General features: G+C 36.2%; 1 protein-coding gene and 2 pseudogenes across 2 annotated transcripts in view; all 3 read right to left on the bottom strand.

Annotated features, from left to right (window-relative positions):
- Positions 1-15123, bottom strand: part of Atp7a (ATPase copper transporting alpha) — a 228203-nt gene that overhangs the window by 73359 nt on the left and 139721 nt on the right. For both annotated transcript variants that reach the window (XM_087196603.1, XM_004867484.4), the window contains exons 6-7: positions 13701-13904; positions 9443-9606 (exon numbers count right to left, since the gene is read on the bottom strand). In XM_087196603.1, the coding sequence (XP_087052729.1) occupies positions 9443-9606; positions 13701-13904 (368 nt within the window). The remainder of the gene's footprint in view (positions 1-9442; positions 9607-13700; positions 13905-15123) is intronic.
- On the bottom strand, positions 3701-4450 carry LOC147822467 (large ribosomal subunit protein eL21 pseudogene; annotated as a pseudogene).
- LOC101714970 (damage-control phosphatase 1-like) lies at positions 6346-8057 on the bottom strand (annotated as a pseudogene).

Here is a 15123-nt window from a genome sequence, read left to right as displayed (position 1 = left end):
GTTCCACCCCACAAAATCAGAATACACATTCTTTTCAGCTGCACACGGGTCATTCTCCAAAATATGTCACATACTAGCTCATAGGGCAAATCTAAGTAAATGTAAAAGAATTCAAGTTATCCCCTGTATATTATCAGACCATAGTGCAATAAAATTGGAGATCAATAACATAAGAAAACACAGAACACCCACAAACACATGGAAATTGAATAACACTCTCCTGAACAACCAGTGAGTCACAGAGGAAATTAAAGAAGAAATTAGACAGTTTCTACAAGTAAATGATAATGCCAGTAGAACATACAGGAATCTGTGGAACACAATGAAAGCAATTCTACGTGGGAAATTCATAGCAGTGAATGCCCATATTAGGAAAACAGAGAGAACTAAGATAAATAACCTAATGCAGAACCTCAAGCTCCCTAGAAAAAGAAGAGCATAACAAATCCAAAGCTCGTACAAGAAAGGAAATTATAAAGATCAGAGCAGAAATCAATGCAATGGAGACTAAGAGAACGATACAAAAAAATCAATAAATCGAGGAGCTGGTTTTTTGAAAGAATAAATAAAATTGAGAAACCTTTAGCCAACCTTATCAAAAAAAAGGAAAGAAAAGGCAATCCATGCAATTAAGAATGAAAACAGTGAAGCCACAATAGATCCAGCAGAAATTCAGAGGATCATCAATACTTACTTTGACAATCTGTACTCTAATAAAATGGAAAACACAGAAGAAATGGACAGATTCCTAGATACATATGAATTGTCAAAGTTAAATGAAGAAGATATAGAAATTCTAAACACCCCAATCACAATGAGTGAAATTGAAAATGTAATAAAATATTTACCAACAAAGAAAAGCCCAGGTCCTGATGGCTTCACTGCTGAATTCTACAAGACATTTAAAGAAGAACTATCGCCATTACTCTTTAAACTCACCAAGGAAATTGAAAGGGAAGCAAGGCTTCCAAATTCTTTCCTGGAAGCAAATGTGACTTTGATTCCAAAACCAGGGAAAGACCCAACCCAAAAAGAGAACTACAGGCCAATCTCCCTAATGAACATAGATGCAAATATCCTCAACAAGATACTGGCAGACAGAATACAGAGGGTCATCAAGAAGATCATACACCCTGACCAAGTTGGATTTATCCCAGGGATGCAAGGATGGTTCAACATTCGTAAATCAATAAATGTAATACACTATATGAACAGAGTCAAGGACAAAAACCATATGATCATCTCAATGGATGCAGAAAAGGCATTTGACAAAATCCAGCACGCTTTCATGATAAAAATGCTACAGAAAATTCGAATAGAAGGTCTTTATCTGAACTTGATTAAGGCTATCTATGAAAAACCAAGAGCCAACATCATACTAAATGGTCAAAAACTGAAAACTTTCATGCTAAAATCAGGAACAAGACAAGGATGCCCACTATCACCACTCCTGTTTAATATTGTTCTGGAAACATTAGCCACAGCAATTAGAAAAGAGAAAGAAATAAAAGGAATAAAGATAGGAAAGGAAGAAGTGAAACTGTCATTATTTGCTGATGATATGATACTTTACATAGAAGACCCAAAAAACTCGGTCAAAAGCCTTCTAGACCTAATTGACAGATTCAGTAGAGTAGCTGGATATAAGATCAACACTCAAAAGACAATAGCCTTCTTATACACAAATAGCAGACACATTGAGAGAGAAATATGGGAAATAATTCCTTTTACAATAGCATCTAAAAAAATGAAATATCTAGGAATCAATCTAACAAAGGAAGCAAAAGACCTCTACACTGAAAACTACAGCACTCTGAAGAAGGAGATCAAAGAGGACACAAGAAAATGGAAAGATATCCCTTGTTTCTGGTTAGGAAGAATCAATATAGTGAGAATGGCCATACTTCCAAAACTACTATATAGATTTAATGCAATACCAATTGAAATTCCAACAATATATTTCACAGAACTAGAGAAAACAATCCAAAAATTCATTTGGAAGCAGAAGAAACCTAGAATAGCAAAAGAAACTCTGGGCAACAGAGACATGGCTGGGGGTATCACAATCCCCAACTTGAAACTATACAACAAAGCTACTGTGATAAAAACAGCATGGTACTGGCAAATAAACAGACCCGTAGATCAGTGGAATAAATTAGAAGATGCAGAAATAACTCCAGACATACTCAGCCACCTCATCTTTGACAAAGGAGCCAATCGCCCTCATTGGAGAAAAGATAGCCTGTTCAATAAATGGTGTTAGAAAAATTGGATTTCAACCTGCCAAAGATTAAAACTAGACCCATACCTATAACTGGGCAATAAACTAAGATCGAAATGGATTAAAGAGCTAAATATCAAGACAGAAACAGTAAACTTGCTGGAAGATAAGTTAGGTAGAACTCTCAATGACATTGGCATAGGAAAAGACTTTATGAACAAAACTTCAGTAGCACGGGAACTAGCACAAAGCATCAACAACTGAGATTTCATCTTATTAGAAAGCTTCCGCACTGCAAGAGAAACTACCAACAGAGCTAAGAGACAACCTACAATATAGGAAGAAATTTTTAGCAGCTGTACCTCAGACAAAGGTCTACCATCTAGAATATATAAAGAATTGAAAAAAATCAGACCTCCCAAATTCAAAGACCCAATTCAAAAAAGGGCATCTGAAATGAACAGACATTTCTCAGACAAAGAAAACGGCAAGTAATATATGAAAAAATGTTCAACATTACTGGTCATTCGAGAGATGCAGATGAAAACAACACTGAGATTCCACCTCACCCCACAAAAAATGGCTGCTATCAAGAAATCAACCAATAACAAACGCTGGCGGGGGTGTGGAAAGGAACCCTTCTCCATTGTTGGTGGGAGTGCAGACTGATGCAACCACTGTGGAAATCAGTACGGAGATACCTCAAAGAACTAGGACTAGAGGTCCCATTTGACCCAGCTATTTCCCTACTGGGTATCTTCCCCAAAGAATTAAAAGAATCATACCACAGCGATATATGTGCACCTATGTTTATAGCGGCACAATTTGTAATAGCTAAGGACTGGAAACAGCCCAAGTGCCCATCAACTGGAAACTGGATAAAGAAGATGTAGTTTTTTTATAAAATGGAGTACTACTCAGCCATAAAGAATGAGAAACTAGTCATTTATAGCTAAATGGATGCATATTTAGGCCATACTCTTAAGTGAAATAAATAGGACACACATGTATAAATACCAAATAGTATCTCTAGTGTGAGAAACTGAAAGTGTAAATAAGGATGAAAATGATTAAAACGAATAATTGATAATTTGTAATAGGAAAAGGTCCAAAGGTGGAGGGGTGGCGGGAGGGGAAGGGGAAAGGGAAGAAAGGAAAGGAAAAATTATGACAACAACAACAAAAAATGGAAACGAAATCTATGTAAATAGGGAAGAGTGGTGGGGGTGAAGGGCGCATAGGTAATGGGGGAAAAAATAAGAACTAAGATACATCATGTTCAGGTATAAACACCCAATGATAAATGTAAATGTATTGTATATCTAAAAAGTACCAATTAATATATAAATTTTAAAAAATGGCCATTTGGGTATACACCTGCACAATACCTCAAATCTTTCAGCAAGAAAAACACTGAAGAGTAAAGACCTGACACAATTAACTGGGTATAATGAGAATCTGCTCCAAATTTTTGTTTCTCTGAGGTAAAGGCACCACACACCTGTCCAATTAAGAAAACCATCTTTACAACGCAGGATGATATTTTATTTTTAAGAAGGGCTTAGGGCACTCAGCTGTTAATTAGGTACTGCATGGCAGAGCTACATCCCCAGTTTAAGCCATGAATTCATAGGAAATAGGTTCCAACAACTCAGGATCCTTCCCATAGGTTCTCACAAAGTGTGCTTCTCTGGGTGGGGCAGGCTGGCTCTTCAGTCGAACCCAGGCACCTTTCTCTTTGGCTTCCTTCTTTTTTGATCATTTTCCTTGACATGTTTCAGGAAGCTGTCTCAACTCTTTGAGTGTTTAATATGCTCAATACGCACATTAATCCTCTTGGCAAGTATCTTGCCCTTAACTTGCTTGTTTACAACAATGCCAACAGCATGCTGGGTAACATTGTAGACTCTTCCAGTTTTGTCATGGTAACATTTGTGTGGCATTCCTTTTTGAACAGTACCCATTCCTTTGATGTCTACAATATCATCCTTTTTGTAGATTTGCATGTATGTGGCCAAAGGAACAATCCCATGTTTTCTAAAAGGCCTAGAGAACATATACCAGGTTCCCCTCCTCTTTCCCTTTGTGTTTGTCATTTTGGCAAATTACTGGAAGATGGCGGTTCCGGCCAAAAGGAAACAACTATTATTTCTATGGGTTGTTTTTTTTTGGTACTGGGGATCGAACTCAGGACCTTGCGCTTGCGAGGCAGGCGGTGGAGCCACTGAGCTAAATCCCCAACCCAACAACCATTATTTCTTAATCCAGTGCCTTGTTTTCCTCTGTATTTTTTTATCCTGCTTAGGTATATTGTTAGAGAAAGTTAATGGCTGACAAAAGTGTTCCAATTTTGTATATATGAAAGTGTATTATTCCCTATATTTTAAGTGCAATTACAGTGTAGATAAGCATTAAATTCTATAATACATGTGCAGATCCTTTCCTCAAAAAGCAATTATAGGCCAGGTACAGTGGTACATGCCTATGATTCCAGCTACTAAAGACACTGAGGCAGCTGGGCATGTTAGCACATGCCTATAATCTCAGCACTTGGGAGGCTGAGGGAGGAGAATGGCCAACCTGGGCTACATAATGAGTTCATGGCCAGCCTGAACTACATAGCAAAACCTTGTCTCAAAAAACCAAAAAAGACACAGAGGCAGGAGGATCTCAAGTTCAAAGCTATGCTGGTTACCCTAGCAAGACTTTGTCTCAAAATTTTTTAAAGGGCTGAGGATGTAGCTCATTATATTCTCAAGGCCCAGAGTTCAATCCCCAGTACCACAAAAAAAGAGCAAGAATAAAACTGGCAAAAGGTCAAAGACAACCACTGAAATACTCTGAAAATTGACCAAAAGCCATAAAATAAAGTAAGAAGAATTTGAGTATATCTACTTAAGGGATATCAGCAAAAATGGTGCATTAAACATCTCTGTCATTATTTGACCTGTCTGATGGTTCCCTGAAAAAAATCCATTTGCAAAAATCTCTGCTTGCACTGACTAGAGCTCCATGAATGCAAAAAGCCTTTTCCCTGGGAAAAAATTTTTGTCCACTACTGGGGAATGAATCCAGGTCCTTGTACACATTAGGCAAGCATTGTACCACTAAACAATGTTTGTGGCCCAAGGAACATTTCTTGATAAATAATGGTTTTATTATTTACATTCAAATTTTTGCTTAAACTGGAGCTTATTTTAGCATAACATTAAGGGTTTTGTTTGTTTGTTTGTTTTAATGTGTGAGTGTTAGTATTGGGGATAGAACCCAGGGCCTTTGCACTGAACTACATCCTCACCTTTCTTATTTTCTTTTCTTTTTTTTTTTTTGCAAGAAAACATTTCCAAGTTTATTTCCAATTTGTTTCAAAACAAACCAATTTACAGTTATTAGTACCTGTGATGTGATCACTACAATGTGTAATATAAAAAAAGAACGATAGTATCCAAATTCAATCCATAGGAATCTTTTCTATATCAAGCATTTTTTCTAAAATTGCAAACTAAAAGTCTGTTCCTTTAAAACGTGTTTTATGTTGATTATGGGTATCATAAATAGAATGTAAAAGATGCTACATTTTTTCAAATACTGTTTGTTTCATTCTGTTCAATTTTCTGTTTCTTAATATCCATTTTACCGGTCAATCAAAATTACAAATACATACCAAAAAAACAGGCTATTGTAGTAAAATAAAATCCATGGAGAACAAAAGTTATAATCAACTTATGAGGCAAGTTTTCCTTTTATGTGTTCAAGCATCACATTTGTAAGAAACGCATCTCTTTACAGAAGCATTAAAATGCATATTTTTCACTGAGCCATTATTTCAAGAGCCTGAAATGAAGTTAAATAAAATTCCATTCCTCCTAGGATATTAAATACCATGCAGTGTACTTACTATTTAAGAAAAAATAGGATTTACAAACTTAAAAAGCAGAATTCACTTAGATTTTGCTTTCTATCCAATTAAAAATAAGTTCATCAAAACCTCTTGAAATTATTCACTTAATGTGAAATAGACATTAAAATTCCAAAGTAAATGTAAAAATCTATAACTAACTTAAAACCGTCTATTTCCAAAACATTGCAGTGAGGCAAAATATTCCAAAGAAAAACCACCCAGAGTGTGTAGAGATGAGCACAGAGAAGCTAAGCTTTCTGGAGCCAAAGCAGCGCAGTCTGTGGCTCAGTTCACACACTGCTTTTCCGCGAAGGGAAAGGTGCTTCTCCGATCTTCCTCACACTGGGATTCCAGAGGCCTAGTCAGAGTGGAGCATCAAACTGAAATATGCCGTACTTCCCGGTGGTCAGCCAGTGAGGCTCAGAAGCTGTGAGCTGCTCTCCTTGCCCAGGCTGCAGACCTACCTGAACCTCCGCTTTTAATGTTCTTATGCTGCACAGAGGAGCGGGATGGAAGCCATTCAGAGGCTGATGGAATGGAACAGTAAAGTCCCATTCTCTGTCCCCTGTCAACTTCCTAAAATTCAAATCACCCTTGAATAAAATTAAACATGCCTTTTGCAGCTCAGCATATAAGTTAGGGGCAATCTGGGGCATTGCACTGTATTCGTGAGGCAGAGTCCAAAACATATGATCATGATAAACCCATCTACCCACTTTGATGTAGTTTTCCCAGTCAATCCCACACTTGGACATCCACTTATGATTACAGCGTTTCATCTGCTCAATTACCCAATTAAAGTCATGTATCTGAAACAAACCACAGCTTTCCCATAAAAATGAATCTCAGTAGCCAATTTAGAGGTCAACAAGAAGTCAGCTAATACTAAATCTGTAACAAGTTCAAACCCAGAATTGTCCAGGATAATATACACTCTATCTATGGACCCTTCTTCCCTGGTTTTCTTGCATTTACTAAGCAATAACCAAAGATGTTCCAGATCATTCACTAAAATGAAAGGTTTTAGGTCTTCCAAAGAATTTATTACATTGGTCTTCTGAGAACTACTTTCTCCACCTGATAAAGATAGATCACATTTATTTCCCCAGAGTGAAATCTGCAGAAGTTTAAAAAACTCATTTTTCAGCTGAGTTTCATCTAGGTCTTCAATAGTTCCTATCAACTTTTGCAAGTAAGTGCATAATGCAGTGATAGATTCCTGTGACTCAAAGAAATTTTGGTCTTTGGATTCTTTAAATACATCAAAGTCATTGATTGGTGGACAGCCTTTATACATCCAAATGATGGCTGCTTCCTTCTGTCACTCAGTCCCATGGGAAGCTACACCTTTATTCCTAGGATGCTGCCATTACTTAAAGCACTTTTGGAAATCCTCTTTGGAAATTTTCTCCAGAACCTCTGGATAATCGCTTCATGAAGCCGACGATACACGTAGCATTCCACAAACAACCATGGTGAGCAGAACCAACTTGGCTGTCCGTTGCTTTCATTTAAAAGACTGCACTGGTACTCCAGGTGCTGATTCCAAAGGTCAGTATCAGCACAGTCCTCAACCAGGCCACAATTGTTTTATCTGTCTGCATTTCATTCCGTAATTTAGAAAGAAGAGAGATAGCTTTCTTTTCCGCTTCCACACCTTCCTCTCCATGTTTCTCAAAAAATTCATTTTTGTGTCAATGCAATGTGTCAATAGCCCTGGTTAAGATCTGTGGGGTTCTGTCTTTGGATTGTAAGATAGGCAAATGATCCTACGGCCTTTGCGGAGAGAAACGAAGGCGGCTTCGCCATCCGGTCCGGAGTCAACCCCAAATCTGATCTCACTGGTCAAAGAATAAGCAGCAGGGCAGCCGCGAAGGAGCTGAGGAATGGCGTGCTGTGGCTTTTCCTTTCTTATTTTCATTTTGATGCAGGGTCTTGCTAAATTGCCCAGATTGGGATCAAATTTGCAATCCTCCTGCCTCAATCTCCCAGAGGGCTGGAATAACAAGTGGGCACCACCAGGCCTGGATTTTAAACGTTTAGAAGTAGAATGTATTCAAGTTTTATTTGTCTAGTTTAAAAAATTAATTAAGGCGTGGTGGCGCACACTTGTAATCCACATTCTGGGAAGATGAGACAGAAGGATGGCAAGGTCAAGCCCAGCCTGGGCAACTTAGTGACTTATTGAGAACCCATTTCAAAATACAAAATTTTTAAAAGGGCTGGGGTGTAGTGCAAAGAACTTGAATTCAACTCCCAGTACTAAAAAAATTTTAAAACAATATTGAAAAAATGCAAGTTTCTCTTTGCTCTTTTTCCCCAATCTCAGTCTCTCCCTCAGATGAATACTACTAATCATTTGCATAAACCATGTGGTCCTGTTTATATACATATATATTACATAAGCACATGTACTTATTTTTGCATTTTTACTTAAATGGCATCATACATATCATACTAGAATTTGTTTTCTGTGACTAATATGTCCTAAAGAGTGCTACTTGTCAGTTAATGCAGATCTATTTTATTCTATTGTATTGTAGTCTATAAAATATCTATAGATAATTTATATAACCAATTCATATTAAAAGACATTTAAATTAGTTTTAAATTTTTGCTCTGAAAATTGTATTATAAATATAACCTTGTAGCTGGGTGTGGCTGGGTGAGTTTATCTGTAACCTCAGAACTCTAGGAGGCTGAGGGAGGAAGATCACAAGTTCAAGTTCCTCCTAGGCAACTTACCAGCTTAATGAAACCCTATTTCAAAATTTAAAATTCTAAAAAGGGCCAAGGATATAGCACCGTGCAAAGGCACTGGGTTTCATCCCCAGTAAAACATACACACACACACATACACACACACACACAAATATATGTATATATAAAACTGTGTACATGATCATATTTTTATAGGACAGAACTCTAGCAATTGATTTTCTGGGTTGGATAAAATGACCATTTTAAACCAGTATGCCTTACACCTGGATTTATAACTCTGTTTATAAAATTTAAGTCTTTAGTGCATCCAGATCTGTTCCTTTACACGTTACTAGATAGGAATCATCCAACATTTTAAAAGTTGACTTTCATTTATTCATTCAAACCCAATTCTTATTTTTTCATTCTTAATAGAGATATGACAATTACATTTCATACTTGAAGACTACCATTAAGTAATATCTCATCCTTCCATTTTCCAGTTTCCTTGATTTTCATTATATAACTTATTTTATTAGCCCTTACTTAAGAACTCTTTTACAAACTCTCACCAAGTTTTCCCTAGAAATCTTATTAATCACACAAAAATTCTTACTTACAACAAGTTCCAAAACACCATCCCCTTCTTCAGCAGTTTCTATCACAGTGGCACCAAATCCAAGTTCTCGGATGAACTCTGTGATCAGCAGGGGTTGTATAATAGTAGGATTATACCTTACTTCTGCCTTGCCAGCCATCAGTGCCACAAGTACAGAATATATTCCTAGGAGCATTGATAAGAAAAACAATACAGATTACAGTCCTTATAAAAAAAGAGTGATGTTATAAGTACTCCTTAGTATCTTCCATTTAGCCTTTATTTTTTAAAAAAGTAATGTTAAGGGCTGGGGATTTAGCTCAGTGGTTTCGCTGTCTGCTGCGCAAGTCCAAGGACCCAAATTCGATCCCCGTACCAAAAAAAAAAAAGTAATGTTAAGCTGGTTGTGGTAGCACACACCTATAATCCCAGCACTTGGGAGGCTGAGGCAGGAGGAATGGTTTGAATTCAAGACCAGCCTAGGCTATATACAGTGAGTTCAAGGCCATCCTGAACTACACAGCAAGACCCTGTCTCAAAAAACAAAACCAAAAAAGTAACATTATACTTACTTTTTAGTATACTTCTCTTAACTGAGAAAGGATTAAAATGAATCTGCAGAAATTTATGACTTAACTCTTAATTTCAAACCAAATAAAACTATTTGAAAAGGTGGCCTTATTTTCTTAAATTTATTATGGATAGTTTCAATTATGTATATGTAAAAGAGGGAAAAACATAACAAACTGGATGTACCCATTACCTAACTGCAACAATTATCAATACTTGGCTAATCATTTCCATTTTGTCTTGTTTTTTAGCAGCAAAGTCTCATTATGTTTCAGGCTGGCTTCCAGCTCCTAGGCTCAAGGGATCCTCTTGCCTCAGTCTCTTAAGGAACTAGGACTAAAGGTATATGCCTGGCTCTTTTTAAATCTATATTCCTATCCACTCCACTTCCCTCCTTCTATCCAGATTACGATGAAACAAATCCTATACATATCATTTCATGTATAATATTTAAACATGTATCTCTAAAAGATAAAAATTCTTTTAAAAATAACAATAGGGCTGGGGATGTAGCTCTGTGGTAGAGTACTTGCTTAGCATCCACAAGGCCTTGGATTCAATCTCTAGCACCATATACACACAGAATAAACACAATATCATTTTCACATCTAAAATAATTCTTCCACATCATCAAATACCCAGGAAAGTCATGTATGGTGGCACATCCTGTGACCTCAATCATTCAAGAGATTGAGGCATGAAGATCACAAGTTGGAGGCCAGCCGGAGCAACTTTGCAAGACCCTGTCTCAAAATAAAAATATAAAAGTGCTTGAGATATAGCTCAGTAGAGTGCTTGCTCAGCATGTGTGAGGCCCTGGGTTCAATGCTCAGTACAGGAAAACAAATCCAGGCAGTATTCACATTTCTACAATTTTCTTATAACTGTTTATTAGTTTAACTGTATTTTTGTTTGAATTGGGATCCAAATAAGGTCTATGAATTGCAATTGATTAAGACTATGTCTTAATAAAGAATTTTAGAAGCTAATAAGACAGAGTCATAGATCTGAGTCCTTAAAATATTGAATTATAGCAAAGAATACAAGACTATACCTTGTACACCTTATAATATTATCAAATAATAGTCATGACTTAGAATTCTTGAGTTTTATTGTCTCACATACACTAATCTTAAAAGCTGTTATTGCTAGAAAAAAAAGTGCCAGACAACTTGTTAATAAAGTAAAAGAATTCATTTTACGGCAGTAAAGCTGTTTGCTGATGAAAACTTTTGTTAACAATTGTTCCACTTCTCTAAGCCAGACATTGTTGCTACTGCCAGGAATATAATTAATTCCACATAGCAGAAATAGCAGCCTTTTCTAGGAATCTATGGTACTTGGTAGCTACCTGACAGATAATGGGGATCAACAGTCCATAGGTCACCTCTGGGGTGTGATAACAAAGACAAACTTATTAAATATTCATTTAATAACAGATGTTAGTTTTTAAAGTACCTGATATAACCTATCTACATAAACTACTTACATTTTGGTCTTTGTGGTACCCAAATAACTCAGATGATCAGTTCACAGGAAAGTATCAGTAATAAGAGATTTATACCCATCAAAGGCATGGCAGCACATGCCTCTAATTACAGCTACTAAGGAAACTATGACAGGAAAATCAAAAGTTCAAGTCTAGCCTGGGCAACTTAGCAAGACCCTGTCCCAAAATAAAAAGGGGTAGGGATATAGCTCAGTGAAAGGTGTTGGGTTCAATCCCCAGTACTAGGGGGAAGGAGTGGCAGAGGAAGACAGAGGAAAATCCTGTTTCAGTTTAATGTAATTCATAGCCAAACAGAAATGGAAGGAAACATTTTTTAAATTTCAAAAATAGAAGTTCAATTATTTACATAAATGTAATTATTCAAACTGTAGTTAGAACTATTTCTTTCTTTCTTTTTTCCAGTACTGGGGATTGAACCTAGGCTTTACATACGCTAGGCAAGTGCTCTACCACTGAGCTATATCCCCAACCCTTTTTTGTATTTTATTTTGAGACAGGGATTCCCTAAATAGCTCAGGTTGGTGTCAAATTTATGACCCTCCTACCTCAGCTTCCCAAGTAATTAGGATTATAGGTATGTGCCACCATGCTCAGCTTCCCTTCTTTTTTTTTTTTGAGGGTCTAATTATGTAGTTTAGTCTGGCCTTGAACTCGCTATGCAGCCCAGACTGGCCTTTAACTTCCAGCCATCCTCCTGCCTCAGTCTCCCAAGTGCTGCAATTATAAGCTTGTGCCACCACGCCTAGCCTCTATTCTTTTTTTTTTTTTTTGGTGAGTTGTTTCATTTACTATTTTTGGTGCTAAACATTGACCCCAGGGCCTTACACATTGCTAAGCATGTGTTCTACCACTGATCTACATTCTCAGTACTTCTATTCATTTTTAGAAATATAATGCAGACTTAATTGAGGAAAGACCAATAATACTTAATTTTTGTAAAAAGTGAGTTCAGTGACTCCAACTAGGCTGATAGTGTTCATAATTGCATTGGGAGGTGGTAGGACAGAGTAATTGGGAGAATCAACTTAACAAACTTAAAAAAAAGATTTTAACTGGCACAGCCATTTCTTGTTTCATGAAAAGGGAATTTCTAAATCACCTGAAAATAGTTCTCAAACAGGAACTTTGCAAGCTTCCTTTTGCTTTCATTTTCTTTTTTTCATTAACCAAAGGGTAATATAACCTTAACTGCTTTCTAATTAGAAATAATGGGGGTTGAAATGAAGTGATTCGGAAATAACAAAATGCAGACAAGATAATATTAAACTGAAGATGGTTCTGCATACCATATATTTTGTTGAAGTAATATTCTGGCCTTAGTATATAAGGTGATAAGATTACTACATACACTTGGAGTTATTTCCACAATAGTTGGATAAGCTTACATTAATTATTACTTCCTTATTCAACCCTTGTGAATAATAGCATATATATCACTAAAACACCCAGAGCTAAGGCAGCCTAAGTACCAAATGTAAGACTTTGGTCTCAAACATAATTACATATATATGGTTAACAAATCTACTATGGTATATTTCAAAGTGCAAATTTATAAGCTAAAATATCTGAGTGTGATTGAATACACACTGTTATAGTTTTTCAAAGATTTTTGTAACCTAAAATTAAAACCTGTATGCAATATTAAGTAACCACAAGCAAAGATCAGAGATGAAACTGGTATAAGACAACAATATAGTTCTAAACAAACTTTGTTTTGGTCTGGGGCTTGTTCCAGGTATGTTAATACTGAAATTCAGAGATTCTAGTTGTCAATTTTAAGAATAGCTTTAACAGAAAGTTTTATGTTTCTTTAAATCCACTGTAGCCATGGTCCACGAAGAATAGTAACACTGTATATTTCCTTCTGCTATTGTTCTATAAATTTCATTGCCATTAAAATGTAATCATGAGGTAAATAAGAGTAACAAAAACATGAAATCAGGGTTGTTCATGTATTAATGATAGTCTTTATAAGGTCTTGGCAAGAATCAAACATGATTACAAGCATAAATTAAGAAAACAAAAGGGACAGAGTTCTCAAATAAGTATACAAAATAACAAGCTTTAAGAGTGTCTTACCTTTTAGGAAGGGAATAAAGAGGAGAGGGTAGGGGTTATAAATAGAGGTAATAGGGTGATGGATATAATCAAACTATACGCATGCATGAAAATTTTTTAAAAGTTTAGAAAAACATCTTACCTTCTTCTCGTCTCAAATTCCGCTCAATGTTTGCTACACAAGAAGCACAAGTCATGCCAGTGACTTGTATGTAACACTTAGATGAAGTCTTTTGTTCCTCCTTGTTATGAACTGGTGTCATCTTTTTATTTAATTCATTAGTCGAGGGCAAAAGTGGAATTTCCAATGAGGGCTGAGCTATTACTCCCAATGGTTCATTTATGTCTGATAGAGAAAGATGCTTTTCATTTGTGGTATTTATTACTCTCCAGCTACCACTTTGTCACACATAACAATCTACACCTCCAAGTATGGCAGACCCACATCTTTAAAATCAGCAAGTTTCTAAAAGCCCTCAAGAAATATGACATCTTTACATTTTACCAGCTTTGACTTCCAATTCCAATACTGCCCACCCAGTTTCTAGGAAAGTCTGAGCTGACTGAATAGTCAAAACTGTACTGATATCAAGTTCCTCCAGTCATTATCTCTACTCCCAATCCCAGGTGGACAGTATTTTGTTAATGGACAGGTCTTAATCATATGATGAACCTTTAGAGTCATGCTGATGATTTGAATACTACATTTCAAAGCTCCAGTGGATGCCTGAAACTGGATAGAATTGCACCCTATATAATACTACATTTTTAAAAGAACTTAAGAAAAAAAAATTACATTTTTTCTATACATACCTATGATAAAGTTTAATTTGTAAATTAGACATAATACAAGATTAACAATTAATAATAAAATAGAACAATTATGACAATATATTGTGCTAAAAGCTATGTGAATGTGGTCTCTCTGTCAAAATATATCATTTTCAGTCTGCAGTTGACACAGGTAGCCATGAAAAGTGAATCTACAAATAAGGGAGGCCTACTGTATTAAGTGGAAGAAAAATAAATGTGCAAAAGAGAATTGCAGAATGATGTCATTTAAAAAGTCTGAGGTGTATGCACATATGAAAATACTCATAATAAAGCCTAGGAGGTAATGTATCAGACTACCAACAGGGACTACCTCTGAGGAGTGGGGTGAGGCAGGAATAGAATGATGGAGGAAATTCTGTATGGTTTCAATTTTTAGTACAAATAAATCATTCTTAAATTTTTAAATGTCTTTGTAGATGGTTAAAGAAGAGTCAAGGAATAAGTCAGAAGTAATCATCATTTTGTACAAAGGAGTATTCAGATAATCTCTAGGCAGAATATTTATAAACTGTGGAAGTTCTATCCTCACAAAAGCTCCCCTACATCTCAGAAAATCTGCTATTGTTTCAGTTCATCTATTGCAGTATTAATCATTTCCCAAGAATGGAAAAAAATTGTTTTTTGTATCAGGGATCAAACTCAGGACCTCACAACTGCCAGGCAGGTGCTGTGCTGCTGAGCTACACCCCCAGCCCCGGAAAAAATATTCTAACATATCTCTGTATCTGAAA

This window comes from Heterocephalus glaber, unplaced genomic scaffold, assembly GCF_053883595.1.
Source record: "Heterocephalus glaber isolate CG9 unplaced genomic scaffold, H.glaber_assembly_v1.0 deba00001613, whole genome shotgun sequence".
NCBI classification, from domain to species: Eukaryota; Metazoa; Chordata; class Mammalia; order Rodentia; family Bathyergidae; genus Heterocephalus; species Heterocephalus glaber.
Note: the sequence above shows the minus strand (reverse complement) of the source record. Positions and strands in the feature narration are given on the sequence as shown.